Source organism: Bradysia coprophila, unplaced genomic scaffold (assembly GCF_014529535.1).
Source record: "Bradysia coprophila strain Holo2 unplaced genomic scaffold, BU_Bcop_v1 contig_232, whole genome shotgun sequence".
NCBI lineage: Eukaryota > Metazoa > Arthropoda > Insecta > Diptera > Sciaridae > Bradysia > Bradysia coprophila.
The window spans coordinates 11,701,351-11,717,448 of record NW_023503493.1 but is presented as its reverse complement, the minus strand read 5'-3'; the positions used below and the strand labels follow the sequence as shown (position 1 = coordinate 11,717,448).

At 33.1% G+C, this 16,098-nt stretch overlaps 1 protein-coding gene across 2 annotated transcripts; it reads right to left on the bottom strand.

The window, feature by feature from the left end:
- Positions 1 to 1,264: 1,264 nt before the first annotated feature.
- On the bottom strand, positions 1,265 to 14,551 carry LOC119076640 (helix-loop-helix protein delilah). 2 transcript variants are annotated; one of them, XR_005087672.1, is made up of 3 exons: positions 13,949 to 14,551; positions 1,489 to 3,123; positions 1,265 to 1,447 (listed from the first exon to the last, which is right to left on the bottom strand). XR_005087672.1 is itself a non-coding variant. In XM_037183510.1 (2 exons), exon 2 carries the CDS (start codon positions 3,090 to 3,092, stop codon positions 2,124 to 2,126), a length of 969 nt encoding a protein of 322 aa, XP_037039405.1. In that variant the 5' UTR covers positions 3,093 to 3,123; positions 13,949 to 14,551; the 3' UTR covers positions 1,265 to 2,123. The 2 variants fall into 2 exon arrangements, 1 of the variants encoding a protein (XP_037039405.1); XM_037183510.1 differs by having other exon boundaries at positions 1,265 to 3,123.
- Between the last annotated feature and the right edge of the window lie 1,547 nt (positions 14,552 to 16,098).

The window sequence follows — 16,098 nt, the reverse complement described above, 5'->3', positions numbered from 1 at the left end:
GTTTTAACGTAAAGATTTTAATGTTTTCAAGTGAAATAGTCAAAATGAAACAGTTTTACAATTACTTGAAGTTACTTGAAGTAAGCACGATGAATGGACCTTCTTTTCACAGATTTTTCAAATAGCGCCTTGGTTAACTTTCAAATTTATTTGCTAACGTTAAATGGCTCATTTTATCAAACATGTTTGAGTAATTGAATTGGATCCCACACTCGGATTATTTTTTCCCAGTATAAACACAGAGCAATTACAAGTTTTTTTTTACAGATAAATTTTACGTGTATGTGGAAGAAGAGACGAAAATTGTAAAAACTAAATTACAAAAATTACATTTATTATCTAACAACGATCAATATTAAAAGAGTTTGTACAAAACAATTAATTAAGGAATTTCTCAATTAAAATTACGTTTATTTAATTCTATATTTAATAAATAAATTGCTTTTTAATTAAATGCCATTTGTAACAGAGCTGATATGGTATAAAATATATATATTTACATTGATAGAGTACGTACACACTGGACATACATATACTGAGTTATATCTAATATGCGTGTGATGAAGATTATTTTAGTGAATTTTTTGTTTCTTTTCATTTTCACATTTAGAAAATGCATTTAGTTTAATGCCGCATAACGATACATATATGATATGAATATCTGTGGCCGCTGTCCGCTGTATTTGTATAAGCAAAAGTTTAATTTGACATGCACAATAAAATTAAATTAAAAGTAAATGATTTTGTTTGAGTGATTTGACAGGGTAAATTGCAAAATATTCATTCCATTTATTAGATTATTTCGATCAACTGGCAACAGAGTAAATAAAAAAAATTAAATTTCCAATTTAATATCTTCATACAGAATTGTGAGAGAGCTGAGACGCTTAGATAGACGTGAGTGATCTGGGACAAGTAGTTGCCTCGAGATACGTAAACAATATTCAAGTTATTTCTACTCGAGGAAGACGTATAAGAAAACTCGCGAAGCTGTTGAATCTTTTCCTTTATTTGTATAATGCATTCGCTTCGAAGAGATTGCTTCAATCAACATGTCTATGATTTTCTCCTATATAAATCGTTGTAGTAACAACGGTAGCACCAGCATCGTCATATTTTATTACCACAAAATAACACGGCTAAACGGAGCACACCTATTTCTCAGAAACTCTTCCTTCATACAATGAATGAAGTAGTCGATATCATCTTTTACGAACGACTTATGCATCTGTTATTGATAACGACGACAAAGACAAGCACCAACCTCTGAGTAATGTGGTCTTATATAACAAAATGCATGTTACAACAAATGAAGTAAAAGATTTTGCATCAATATATTGAAACTTGTCACATCAAAGGAAGTAATAGATCCGATAATATGTCGATACGTTTGCTGTTTATGAAAGGTTGACGTACCAGATACGGTGAAAGGTGATTTTCATCAGACCTTGCTTAGACGATGTGAAAAAAAAACTGTGTTTTTACCACTTGATCACTAAACATACCAGCCAGGTGAGTAAAATAAGACTTGGCAATTATTCGCGCTTCATCGAAGTTCAATAGTACATTATTGTCGTGCTGGGATATTTCTTGTTGAGACGTGTGGAAATTTGCAGTACGAGCCAAAGGCGAGGACTGTATCTCATGGGTCGAAACAATAAATTTTCCATCTATTAAAAGGTTTTTCGGAATCTTCAAAGGATTTTCTAAAATTCTTCTATGATTTGAAGAAGATTTTTTTTAACATCATAAACATAAAATATTCCATAACTCTCGTCTAGTAAGTTGCTAAGATATGGACTTGGTGTGCTCTATTAAAGGGCTCGACTTCGGCTCGAAAATAAATAAATTTTGTAAACATTCGCCCTACTTAAAGCGCCTAGACAATTATCATAAATTCTGTGGCTAGGTTTTTGCAAAATCCAGGTAAAATTACACTGTACATGACTTTAAGCCTATTATGACACAATGAGAACATGTTCCGGGAATGAAATATACTTTTTGCACTGGGATTATTATTGGTAAATCTAAGAAATCGGTTTTTGATATTTTGACCTCCAAAAAATAAATAATTTTTAAAATTCTAAACATTTCTGTACACGTAACATATAATGTCACACATGTCACGATAAATAAATATCTAAACTGGAATGCTCCGAAAATCCTGTGTGCAACAAATCACCGAATGGATTCAACGAATCCAGCCCACCGAGTGGACTCAAACATGGTTCAGACAATTGCAGCGAATCGGTATCCGATTCCAAAAATAGACCCAATTCCATCGCACCACCGGTTGCACAACTGAACGGTTTCATATTTTGCGACAGTGGACTGAGACACGGTTCGGACAAATGTAATGATTCGCCATCGGATTCCAACATCAGACCCATATCAATGGGACTATCCATAGGCGGCGTTAGGCAGGGACTGATCTCCAGCTTTTGATTGTAGTACTTGGATCGATCTTTCGTCTGGCATTTATACGTGGCCCGTTTTGGTATGTGTGCTGCTTGGTATAGCATTTCACTTAGCAAGTCTTTCGAATTTGTGCTCGCGGTAGTATTGTTGTTCGAACTGAAATAATTATTGTTATTGCTGCTACTGTTGTTGTTATTGTTGATGGAATGGCTGATATGGAAATTTTGATCACTGTTCGGTTTGGTCAGCACTTCATTTAACGTCCTTATGTATTTCATAGCAAGCCGGAGCGTCGTTATTTTCGTCAACTTTTCATTGGTCGATGTGGGTGTTCCGCTACTGATCGACAATGGAACGCATTTACGAAGATTTTCAAACGCACTGTTAATTTCACGCATTCTGGTCCGCTCTCGCGCATTAGCCGTTTTCCGACGATATTTACTGAGTGGTGCCGCCTTCGGTTTTGGCTTCTGTTTCGGTTTCCGTGGCTCATTCGGTTGACTTGGCACCACTGACGATTGGTCCGATTTCGTTTTATTTCGACTGCTCTGTCGTCGCTGCCGCTGTCGCAGCGAATATTTTTCTCCTTTCTTACTGCAACTTTCATCCGACTCGTGCATGGGCATTTCATCGAAGGTAATGGATTCCATTTCGAGTTGATTTCTATGATGCATTTTGGTGGATGCTTGAAGGGGTGAAATTGATCTGGAAATAAAGGAAAAGAACGAAAGGAGTTAATAGTCTGTAGTGGACATGGTAATCGAATTAATTTTTAGGATTATAATAGAACGATCGAGTTGTACTCTTTCGTAAACAGTGAAATCTTGTCAGTATGGTATAATAAACTGGTTAGAAATGGGGCTTTATAAATTGAAATATCTTGTGGGCGCACATAAATTACACACTCCAGTCATAAGCTTCTCTTGCGAGCTTTAAGCTCATTTTATTTGGCTTTTTCAGCTAATGATATATTGATACAGACCCGCACTGGCTACCAAAAGGTGCGTCGGGCGATCTGCTTAACGGGCGCCTAAATTTAGTACAGGCGCAAGTTCTACTCGGAATATAGAAATTTTAAGTAACAGAAAATCCAGCCCAATATCGCCAATCTGGGTCTGCATTAAACTAGGAATGGTTGTCAGCGTGCATACCAACGAGATAAATGGTTTGATTTGAGTGTCATTTTAGTTATTAAAGTGAAAGTGACTGCATTACGCACTACCGACATATAAACCATTCAGACTCTACCCACTATAAAAGTTTGGTGCGGAACATTGATATCTGATTATACACCAACAACCACCATAATAATATTGATCCAAATAATGCATTCCGTTCCTACCTAACGTGAATGAAAATACAACTTAATAGCGACTCAACGAAAATATTTTAAATTAATTTACACTGACGCTAATTACCAACATAAAGTGCCATAAAAAGAATGTTCAAAGCCCCCAAATTAACTTGTCTAAAAAAAATTAAAATAAATTGTTCTGAATGATTATCATTATATCGCGCTACTCATGTTAATGAGTGGAGACCGTATGTACGAAAGTGGTACCTTGTTAACTGAAACATTTACATTGCGTGATCGCTGACAATTATTTTTTTGCGCGATAGTATTACATTTGCGCTCGTTGAGCGGATATTTTTTTTTTCGTTCTTTTCTTTCTCGTGTCCTTCGTCTCTGATTCGTCTCTTTTTCCGTGATTATAAACATTTCGTTGCTGGGCCATGGCAATTTTCTTTTCTTTTTTCTTTTAATAAAGTTCCGAAATCTTCAGAAAATGATCATATTGAACGTGATCAAAATGTTTAATAGGCGATAAGAAATTTGTAATGCTCGGTCCGTGGGTATATTTGTATGGATACCTTTGAGGTAAAGTAAAATGATTTATATAATTTTACCCGAGCGGACAGCTCTTATTTTCGTAATGTGAATTTTATAAAACACGAAAAATTACACCGTGCAGTCAAGACGGTGATTGTTAAGGAATGACCTTGTTACAGATATGTGAGCTTTAGTTTTGTTAATGATGCAGAGAAAAAATTACGAGTAAATAACTGACGAGCGATTCATTTTTTTGATAACTGAAACCTTTCATTTGTCTTCATACAATTGTACGTGTTCTCTAAGTATTTCATGTCATTTAATTGGATAAATGAGAGCACACTCCTCAAGTTAGATACATTTTTGGTATTTTATTGAGTCGCAGCCAAATTTTCTTTAAATTTAATGAAGTAAGAATGTCTACCCTTAACTCCTGTAAGTGTTACTGTTTGATGTAATATTTAAAAAAATTTCGCCTTTTCGAAGATTGAAATTGTTCAAAATGAACTAAGAAATTCGGCGAAAAATAGATACAAAATCATTGAAAGGATTGCAATAGTTAGTCACACAAACACCGAACCTTTAATAAACGACCATCGTATCACAGTAAAATCAACCAATCTGTTCCATCTATTGTTTAAATTGTTATCTAGAGTTTGGTACTAAATCTATTACTTCATTAGTTTTAACATACATTCTATTGAATTACAGTACATTACTGTAGCTGGGACATTTTTGGTTGTGACGTGCGGGAAGGTTGTATTTTGAGCCGAAGGCGAGGAATATATCTCACATGTCGAAACAAAAGAAATCCCAGCAAGACAGTACGGTACTTTGTTGTCTTACGACCAGAAAATGACTTATTAGCGTGTCAACAAAAACCAGTTTTTCGCATTTTTATCTGTTAACTATAACGACGACAACAATAATGACAATCTGGGTCATTCCTTTAAAAATACATGTTAAGAAAATTGAAGTACAAGATTTGAAATAAACAGATTAAAATACTTTGATAGATGGAAGTCATAGATCAAAAAGACCAATTGTAAAATTAATTCTGATCCGTAACTTAAGTTAAGAAGTAACTATTGGTGACTTTAATAGATTGCTCATGGACTTCTACTGTCAGAGTGCATAGCATAGTTAAGTGACATATTATTCATGGGTTTACGCCAGCTAATATTGGTATCATTTCGTCGTTTTGAACGTTTCTGTGGATTTGTTTTCAGTTTTAAATTTTTCTTTTCAGTTTAAGAGTGTTAAATCTTACTTTAAAAAAATAATATTTCCATATTACAATTAGCTATTGTGTATGAAACAAGGCAACTTGCCTTATGATTATGTTAAATGAATAAATTAATTGAATTGAATTGATTGATTGAATTGAATTATTTCGTAAGCAAATTGGATTTTAGAAATTGCAGGACACACTGCTATTCATCTGTTATCGATAACGACGACAAAAATAATGACAAGCTCTGGTTCATATATGGTCCTTTATATAGTAAATTGCATGTTAAAAAATTGAAGTACAAGATTTGAAATCAACCGATTAAGAATACTTTGATCGATGGAAGTAATAGACCCGATAATAATACTGGTTATATGCATGGCCTTTGTAGCAGGTTAAACTATCAACGCAATTATAACAACTTGACCAGTCCACTCTTACCGAGATTCAGGAAACGCGAGTGTGTATTCTATTCCAATTTATATTTGATGAATTCAAACATTCTTTTATTCTCTGTGGTGCATTATTGCTTGCCTTTTATATTTATTTGTCATGTATTGAATAGTGAGCGCGCGTGCAGCGCATAAACATATATAATATACGGGAGAGTAAAGAAAAAAAAACGCCACAAACAATGCGCTATGCAAATAATATAATCTCGGCAGTTCGAACTACCGCCCATTAAATGTATTCATACAAGTAATTCTTGAAAGAAAAAAAGAACCGTGAAATTGTTGACTTTAATTTGAATTCAACGAAAAATACATTACACGCAGGTTATACCTTCTTTTTTCGCTGTATACAAATCTAACAATGCATTGTGTATAACATTCCCATTGAGCATTTAAACGAAAACAAATAATGTTATTGAACATTTTTGAAGCTTCTGGGTATACGTTGGTTGTATATTATACAAAAGAGACGTTTGATTTTAGATTTGATCTTAGTTTTGTTTTGTCAATGAAACGATTACAAATTGATGGTGTCGATTTGAGTTAGATTGTGAGTGAATGGGAAATGAAAAATCGAAGCCGTTTAACAAACGCAAGCTGGTTAATGAATTATCATTAAAAAAAAGTTGCAAAATAGCTATTTATGCAACTCAGCTCTATGAAACTTGGTGCAAAGTTACTAGGGACTTTTTAGGACACCATTCTTTCATATTTTCCTAAATTTTCCCAAAAATATTTTTTTTTTGAAAACTAAGGAAAATATAGGAAAACCTAAGAAAATGTTTTACCAAAATAATTCATACATAACTAGTGCCTAAGCACTTTGCACCAGATGCAATAAGTAACTCTACTTTGTTGATGTTTGAAAATAATAGAAACGAATGTTTGAATGGTTCCCATGGTTTTCTTGTAAAATTTTGAGATTGAACACCTTTAATTCCTCTTGTCATATGACTACTCGACACAAAGCACGTGTAACCTATGCATCCGAATTAGGTAAATTTTTGACCTGATTGTAATTAACGAAATAACGTCAGGAGCGTGACCTATTTCTGTCGTAAAATTTTGAGATTGAACACTTAAATTTCCTCTTGTCATATGACTACTCGAATCAAAGCACGTGTAACCTATGCATCCGAATTAGGTAAATTTTTGACCTGATTTTAGATAACGAAATAACGTCAGGACGTCCAGTTTAACTTAAAATGGGAAGACCTCATGATCCTGACATTCTAGATTTTTTTCTTTGTCATCGTGAAATCATCCTGATTTGTGAAATCTGTTGTTGACTACAACAAAAAGCTCCGGTCAATACACTCCTTTATAGCAGGACGTAAAACAGTTCAACAAAAGAAGTAAAAGATTTGATGTCAAACACTAAACGCTACGTGAAACAAAAGAAGTACCAGACTTTATCGTTACATAGTGATACGGTTGCTGTTTTTCAATGGCTAATTCAAATTCCTGAAGCAGTTTAGGGCTTAGATTCACAATTGTCACACAAACGTAAGCTCTAGATATTGATCGCATCCGTCAATTTTTTCCAAGATTTAATACAAGACCATTCACAAAATCCATACGCTTCTCGCTGAGGGGAAATTATGATCAGACGAAACTGTACATCATAGATGTTCAACAATCTTTTCAAACTTTGTTAAAGTCTGTCTTTCTTATTTACTAGTGATACTCTTAACTGAAACGATTTATTCTCAGAGACTTCATGTTAAAGCAGCTATTATGTTTAGTGAAGCTATATAGAGGGTTATTGTGTAACATAAAGCAAAGTTACATTTTCAGTATTATGCTTCTTCTTCTAACCTTTGAACGTTCTTGATTTTACTTATATTTTTCTTCGAAGTTTAGCGGATGTAACATAATTACATAATTTCATGCATATGAAATCAGCCAGCACTACAATGCTGTAACAGAAAAAAAAACGGCCGCTCCTTCAACACATAAAATATGAATCCACTTAATGAACAATAACAATAATTACATTTTGTCCCGATTAAATAGTTTATGCTACGAACGGAAAAACGATGGAAATTTGTCAAATAATTTATTATTTTGCGTTTTATATAAAACACAAAACGAAAAAAAAAGAATTAATTGGCATTATGTATTGTATACACATATGAGCGAATGTGATACCAAAATCAAAACGAAAAAAAAAGAATTCAAAACGAAACGCAATAAAATTAATTCAACATTCAATTTAATTTAAATATTTTATGGGTCTTGCCATTACAAATTTTTTACTTTATTCATTTAAACGAATTTATGATTTTTTCTGTCTCAGATTTTTCTTTTGCCCCTTTCCAAAAAAAGAAACAAAAAAATTGGATTGTTGATCATAAAAAATGTCGAAATGACCAATTCTGGGCAGACGCGAACCTAATTCCAGATGAAAAAAAAAATATATTTAGCCATTCCAATTTGTAATAAATGTAAGAAATGATCGCATCGATACCATGTAACATGTCAAAAATGTTACTCTCGCGGAATGTGCAAAGCATAAGATGTTATTCTTTACACGGTTTTCTTACTAGAGCGCTTATTATGGGGATAGCTACTTGTTCTTCGATATTTTCTTTTTCAGATTTTTTTCTTGCTTTATATGCTCTGTTATGTGAATGGTATGAACGTTACGTCGTTTTATTCTTGTTTCTCAATGTTTGAGCGTTTTAAATATTTTCCTTGTTTTTCTGTCTTTTTTTTGTGTGTTCTCAGTGTTTTCAAATGGAGTGTGGATGGGTTGGAATTTGTTACATTTTATATATCGCTTTGAAAATTTATGAATATGTACCGGTCGGTTCAACAAACATTGCTATATTTTCTGCATCATTAATTTACCTCTTTTTGTGTTGTTGTCGTTGTTGGTTTTGATGAAAATTAATTTAAAAAAAAAATTGAAATGTATTCGCTCAACACAGCAATGATGATTATGTAACAGCTTAACAGCAAAAAGTAAATCCAACAAAGTTTATTTTGACGACAATTTGTCTGTTCAGTAAATTATGTTGCAAATTATTGCAATTGAAAGAATTTCATTAGCTGAAAAGGTGAAACGGTACGGGTATTGGTAACCAGACGAGTGTAGAAGATATGAAATTCTGTAGTATGAAACTCTGGCGTGAGGGGAAAATCATTCTTTGATTAACATGCTTAATCAGCAACATGATTAATTTGAATAATATCATTGATTAACCACTGTATTTTACGATTAATTTTAGTTTAATGCTTTTTAATCACTGATTCGTCATCAAGTTAATCACTGGTTAATTATGTTAGACACGCTCTGGTGCTATTATAGCTATTCATCTGTTGTCGACGACGACAAAAAATAAGAGTTGAGCTGCGTGCAGCGTGTTCTTATGTAGCGAAATTTATGTTGAAACAAACGAAGTAGAAGATTTTGTATTAAACACAAAATGTTTAATCAATTGAAGTAACAGATTTACTGATTACACTACAATGCAATACGTTTGCAGTTTCTGCAAGACAATAACGACTTTCGTCTCAATTTTTTAAAGAAATAACTGACAAATAACAAATTCATATTTCCTAAAATTGCCCATATTTTCCAGAAATTTCTTACATATTTCAAAAAAAAATTCTAGAAAATTGCAAGAAAATATGGAAAAGTGGTTTTCCCAAAAATAGTCTCTGCATCCAACTAAAATCTTGTCAAGAAGGACAAGAAGTCAGCAGTTTACCGTTCATAAATAATTTTCATTTTAGCTCTGGGAAAATTCAGCAGTTTATGTAAATTTCGTTAAATTGTTGACTTTTCTCGGAGCAGGTCAAACGACTACAACCAAAACTACGTTTTATATTTATTTAAAGCTAACACATCCGTGGTCGTTATTGCGGTCGAACATTTTTTTTAAAAGGATTCTGATATCTTTTGAAAATTGAAATACGAGACACGCAAATGTGTCTAACTTATCAATTTCAACATATTTTCCCCATATCATCTCTGCTGATGGAGAATATCCATAAAAATTAAGTCTTACAATTTAGTGATGTAAATATGAAGAAAAGCGAATTTTTTCGATGGATGCGGGTTTGGACATTATTCGAATGGATGGATGGGTTTCAGGAAAATAATATAATGACAAGACACATCACCGATCTCTAATTTAAACAAAATTTATATTCCGTACACAGTAATCTGATGTTTTACATTGGTAATTCTTTTAATCGGACTTAAACATTAAAATTATTGTCGACTGGGTCTCAATTAATTTTTTTTTCACCACTTACGAGGTGTACAGAAAATCAAAAAAAAAAGAAAAGAAAAATTTGGTCGTCAGAGGAGACTTTTAGTATAAAATACCGTACCGCTGTTCCGATTACTTGTATTAAATGTGAAATAATGCTATGCTCGGCTGGGATATTTTTATAAATTTTATTTTCTTCTTATTTTTTTTTTAAATTCAAGTAATTTGCAGGCTAAGGTGAAGAAGAGGAATGCAATTTTGTAATTATTTATCGGGTAATGCGTAATTCATGTACATAATGTACGCGAATGAACGAACGAAATTTGTTTTTTTTTTTCTTCATAATCATTAACTTCACAAATCACCTTTGGGCAGGATATAAAACAACTCACACCGCACAATTAATGTATTACTATCAGCCATTTGTAGCCACTACCAGAGGTGACATGCATTTTACATGTTGACAGAAAATAATTCTTTCAGTCCAATGAGTGCAACATATTTTATCATAAGAAATTACGGGCATACCGTAGAGTGTGGCTAGCTATAAACTGTCACGGAGCAACCGTGTGTGCAGTGCAACATTATATAGGCCTTTTTTTCTGCCTTCATATATAATATGTCGTTCCGTTGCCAGGCGAATGGAACGAAAAGCATTTCATTTATTATAAATGCAGTAGAGATTTTCTAATAAATTATTAACCGAAGTGTCAATTTTAATTAAAAGATGAGAGAAGAACGAAATATTAATAAAATGCAGCGCTTTTTTTCACTCTCGTCGATATGTTCGTCGTTTTGGTGATGTTTAACATTAACTACGGAATTCGATTATACCGGTGGTGAAGGATTGTTGTTGCTGGTTGTTGGTTCTTTTTTTTTCGTTCTGTGTTCGAATTTATGTTAACGAAATTACTGACTTAAAGATATGGAGGTGTTAAAAATCCATGTTTCCATTAAATTAATGTTGATCATTGAATAAAATTTATCTTGTGTGGTGTTGCACAGTCAGCCAGGCTGGTAGTGTGTATCGATGTTTTTTTTAAATTTACATGTAACATTGATTAACAATAAATTAGTGATGATGGCCATTTCGTTATAATTTGGCTTAATTTTCCGGCTTATATGCCTATAGAAAGCTGTAGAATGTGATAAACAGTTCGTCGAAATTGTTGATATTAAACAGCAGGGCGCACATTTTAATTAGTTCGAAAACTTCAGTCAGATTATTGGTTTTCTGTCGTATGGATTTGGATGTTATAGGGAACGTAATAGATGATGGAGATGGCGACTACATATTTTGGAGATGGTGGTACCAATTAAAAGAACATGATTTGTGAATGGTGATGGTGAGTGACCAATTCTTGGGCATTTTTCTAATTTTAGGTATTTCTTTACTGAAGTGCTGATTTCTTTTATATTCGAAAGACCACTTCAGAGAACAAATGCACAGTTTCATCGTCATACAATCAGACTACGTTCGTTCGAAGTGTTTGATAAATTTTATAGCTTCAATCGATAGTCGTTCATTCTACTTTAAACCACTAGATTCTGCATTAAATTAACATGTTATTAACAACACGAGCAAGTTTCGTTAGTCTAGTGTTTCAAGGACCAATACATTTTAAGTGGATGATTGTAGATCTTTTCTCGTGAAAGTCAATAAAATGTGTTGAATAAATCGAATCCTTGCAAACACTTGAAGACTGTAGACTGGTCAACATTTTAAATTTCACGAGTTTGAGACGAGTTCAAATTAAAAATCCTGTCGATCAGTAAAAACTATATCAATGAGGAGAACTCTCTGTGTAGGTAGTAGGTTTTACATCAATTATTAAGTGTTAGGGATTAGCCGATGATGTGAGAATCAACAATTTATTGCAGATTTTCGAAGATATTTTTGACAGTGGTATTAACTAGGCACCAGTGAGGCAAATAATTCTCTTTTCTATTGTGTAATGCCATTTTTTAAACATGAAAATTCGAAGTAAAGTCTACAAATATTCGCCAATAGTAGCTCCACATGTAATTCAACGTTATTGTTCATATTGAAAGCTACAGAGGTTCTTTACTCCTTCAAAAAGTAGCATTTATCGAAAAAAAAAAATTATGAAAAAAATCCTAGATCATGAGCCACTATGTTAGGACTATGTGAGGTTGAATATTAAAATTAATTTAGTCGAAAGTCGATTGTGAAAACAATAAAAAAGGAAAATTCGTGAAACAAAAAAAATCGTCTCCGAGGTGGTGTTGTTGATGTTTATTACATCTTTACTTCTGTATTTTGCGACGGTGTAATTCAGCTTAAACTTCACCGTCGCAGAAACAATTTGTTTTGGACATTTTTGTTAAAATATTTTGCAAACGAATCATATTCGACTATATTTCGTGCTCGAAAGGGTTTTCCACCAGCGTTAAGCTTCACAATTTTGTAAATTTGATCACAGTGGTTTGACAGAATTTTATACGGGGAAAGTTGAAACGAAAAGTTAACATAGCAAATGTGTGCTTTCGATAAATTTGGTTTTTTTCTTAAAGAAACTGCAGCTTCACCGTGCATTTTAGCATCAAATTTAATGCTGATAATAGAAATAAATACCCTCCTGATATACGATCACTGGCGACAAAATTACAAGTTGGGCTCTAGTTTGTGTTCACTTCATATAGAAAACCAATGTTATGTTAAAACCAATGAAGTAGAAGATTTTGTTTTGTTGTGAATATTTATGTATAGATCAGATCAAAAGGAGTAACAGACTCCTCGATAAAGGTAGCAACGAGAAAACTATTTTTTATTTAAATTGCACCTAACATTTATTTATCTAATTCTAACCGGATTTCGACTGGCACGCAATCATCAGGGACTTTTTCTACCGATAAATATATTTGTGATTTGATAATATTTGCGTCTATCAAATGGTTGGTTCAAAGCGATCATCAACTTATTCAAATTCTGATTTTTTCTCGCTTATTTTTAACGATCAAATATTACAGATAAATAGTCACCATATTAAATGCACGTATACCACGCATACTGCAAACAACAGTCACTGTTGAGCATGAATCTATAATTTTAAGTGCTCACTGGTATTTTTAACGTTGCAGATTATTGGCAATGGTCTTTGGAAGCAACAAGTCGGAAGTAAATGCCTAATGATCGCTTTTCAATTTTCATAATTTGAAATTATTTCAAAGTTGAATCAATTTCTTAACTCCTTCGGTTTAACTCTGGACGGATTGGGATCATTAGAAAAGTTATCGAATCTATTACTTCAGTTTGTCTTAGATATTTTCAGCAGATTGAAATGAATTCTTTTACTTCAATTGTTTGAACGTGCAATATCAGTAAAAGGTTTAAATTATCGACTTCCAAATGCTAATCTAATCGCATTGTCGTGATCCTACAATTTAAATTAAGAAAGTACTGCAAGATAGAGATACTATTTACTTGCAGTACCGAAAGTCTCTCAAAATTTTACATTGATTTCTGAAACGACCTTATAAGTGATATACGGATAGAGTAGATGATTTTTATGTTTTGTAACCTTTGATTTTTGAAAAGATCGTTTTTTTACGGGCTGCATCATTGTGAGCAGCCTTTTTTTTCGCATATTTAAATAAAGAGAACTACTAAGTGATTCATAGATTTTTTAGAAATTGTGGCGCATAATCAGAATTGTGACTGTAGAACCAGACAAATTTGGAACAAAAGTCCCACTGATTTTTATTTCGTAAATTTTGTTAGAAATAAGGATGACACTCTAGATCCATATTAGCAAACAAATAATTAACTTACCATTGGTTATACAATTTCAATCAATCCGTCAAGCGAGTATAACATTTCTTGTATGGAAGTGTGACCAATACCGCATGTATCCTCAACACTATCTTGGATATAACGGTTAGAATGATGTCTTTTTATACAAAATCCACATTCTATTTTGTTTCAATAAAATTTAATTTTGACGGTAAACTGATAAATGAACGTAATCCGCACTTAAGTTCAGAATAAATTTTAAACTTTTGAATTCTGTCTATTGTTCGTTGTGAAACCGCCGAACAAAAAATTAATTGGTGTAGGAGGCAAATACTTCTCACTTTTACAAAAACGCCAAAACGAACAACAATATTTTCCGAACACACTCTCAATGTTTACGACATTAAAGAATTTCTATAATTGGTCATAGGAAGGAAACATAAACAATTTCACAATTTTTTTGTAATTTATTGAAAATAAATTTATTTCCAATCCAACCACTCATCCGACTGAAACAACACCTCCGCTTTTATCGAGAGAAAAAAAAATGTACAAAATTATAACACACCGCGACTATACACAACAGGTAAAGTATGTAGCGGCTATGAGCGTCTATTCGGCTCAAGATGTTGATGTAGACTGATCAAAAAGTTACGATGCACTGAGTGGTTACATGTCAAGTTGAGACGGTGAAACTGAAAGACTCGGAGGAGTTCTTCTTTGCGAAGAAGAGAATAAAATCGTTTGAAAAATGTTTCGTTAACTTTATTCAGCTTAACTGAACGATTACTCATTATGGGAGAGCAAAATGGTTTTTCGGATGTTGAATGTTTCATAAATGCGAAAACAACAAATAAAGTGCATAATGAAAGAGAGTGGTGGCATATACATGTTGCGTTGGAGGAGGTTTGATGCTGCAAAACTGAATCAAACATAAAGTCATGTAGTGGTGAGTAAGATTTCCGTTTTTTTTATGAATGTTGTGTATTTGTTCATAACAATTTGCGGCGATGACTAACCGCAAACGATTCGCGGTGTGCACGACACACTAGCACATTGAATCTGATAAGGAAATTTGATTTAGATGGTGAATTATGGAAGATTATTCTGCATCGGTCGGTGATGGGATTTATTTATTTTTTGGTTGAATATCATGTGAAAACTCAATTGAAGCTTTTTTTACACGATTCAATGTAGCTTAATGTGCTCTGTAAATACAAAGTAGCGTAGTGTGTTCTATAAACATAGCATTGACGATATATTGACAGTGTTTAAACTAGAACGACTCAGAGTCGGCTGCAATGTTCGAAATCAACGGTGAATTGCCATTCCCTTCGTAGAAATCATGTAATACTTCGAAGAGTACGATCAGGAATTCATTGTAAGAGGCCAGAACGTTATAATAAATCGATTCACTTAAAGATCCTCCATAATCCTCCTTAAGATACAACAGGTGAATCTTATACTGGTCTGTAACGTTAAATTCGGAGGACATACTCGGAATTGCATGTTTATATATGAGGCACTAGAGTGGTCATGGAAATTAGAGTCATGTGAATTGTTAAATGCAGAAACGGGACGTGTCACATTAGCGAATTAAAAGAAGAATAAAATTTCATTGATTTTGCTCGTTTCAAATAAGCTGACTATGTCAAAAGCAGTTCGGAACGGAGCTATATAAGTGAAATTTCATTTTTCTTATAATTCGCTAATGTGACACGTACCGTTTCTGCATTTAACAATTAATAGTCATGGTCTGAAGAGAGAGAGGCCATCAGGAAAAGTAAAAAATGTTTGTATCGAAAAATTCTTGTGGGATCAATGAAGTTCTTCTAAGACAACACTTTCAACGGTTTGGTGAGTATCCATTGTCGTATCTCCATTGATTTACGAGTATTGTGCCAGCTCTAAGTATTGATGTCGTAATAACGTTGTTGCCTCTTTAGTTAGATATTTTTATCGATCTTTGACTGACTGTTTATTTGAGACGTTTTAAAGTCATATATCTTACGACTTAATTATCTTCAAACGGTTCCGAATCCCAAGGAAAACTGACCAATTATCATAGTTGATGAAATCTATAACATGTACAGTTAGTGGATAAAATAATTTTCAAATGTAGAATGCGATGTCTATAGAAACCATCAAATCAAGTGAATTTATATTTTCAATAGAATTTCGTAGGATTT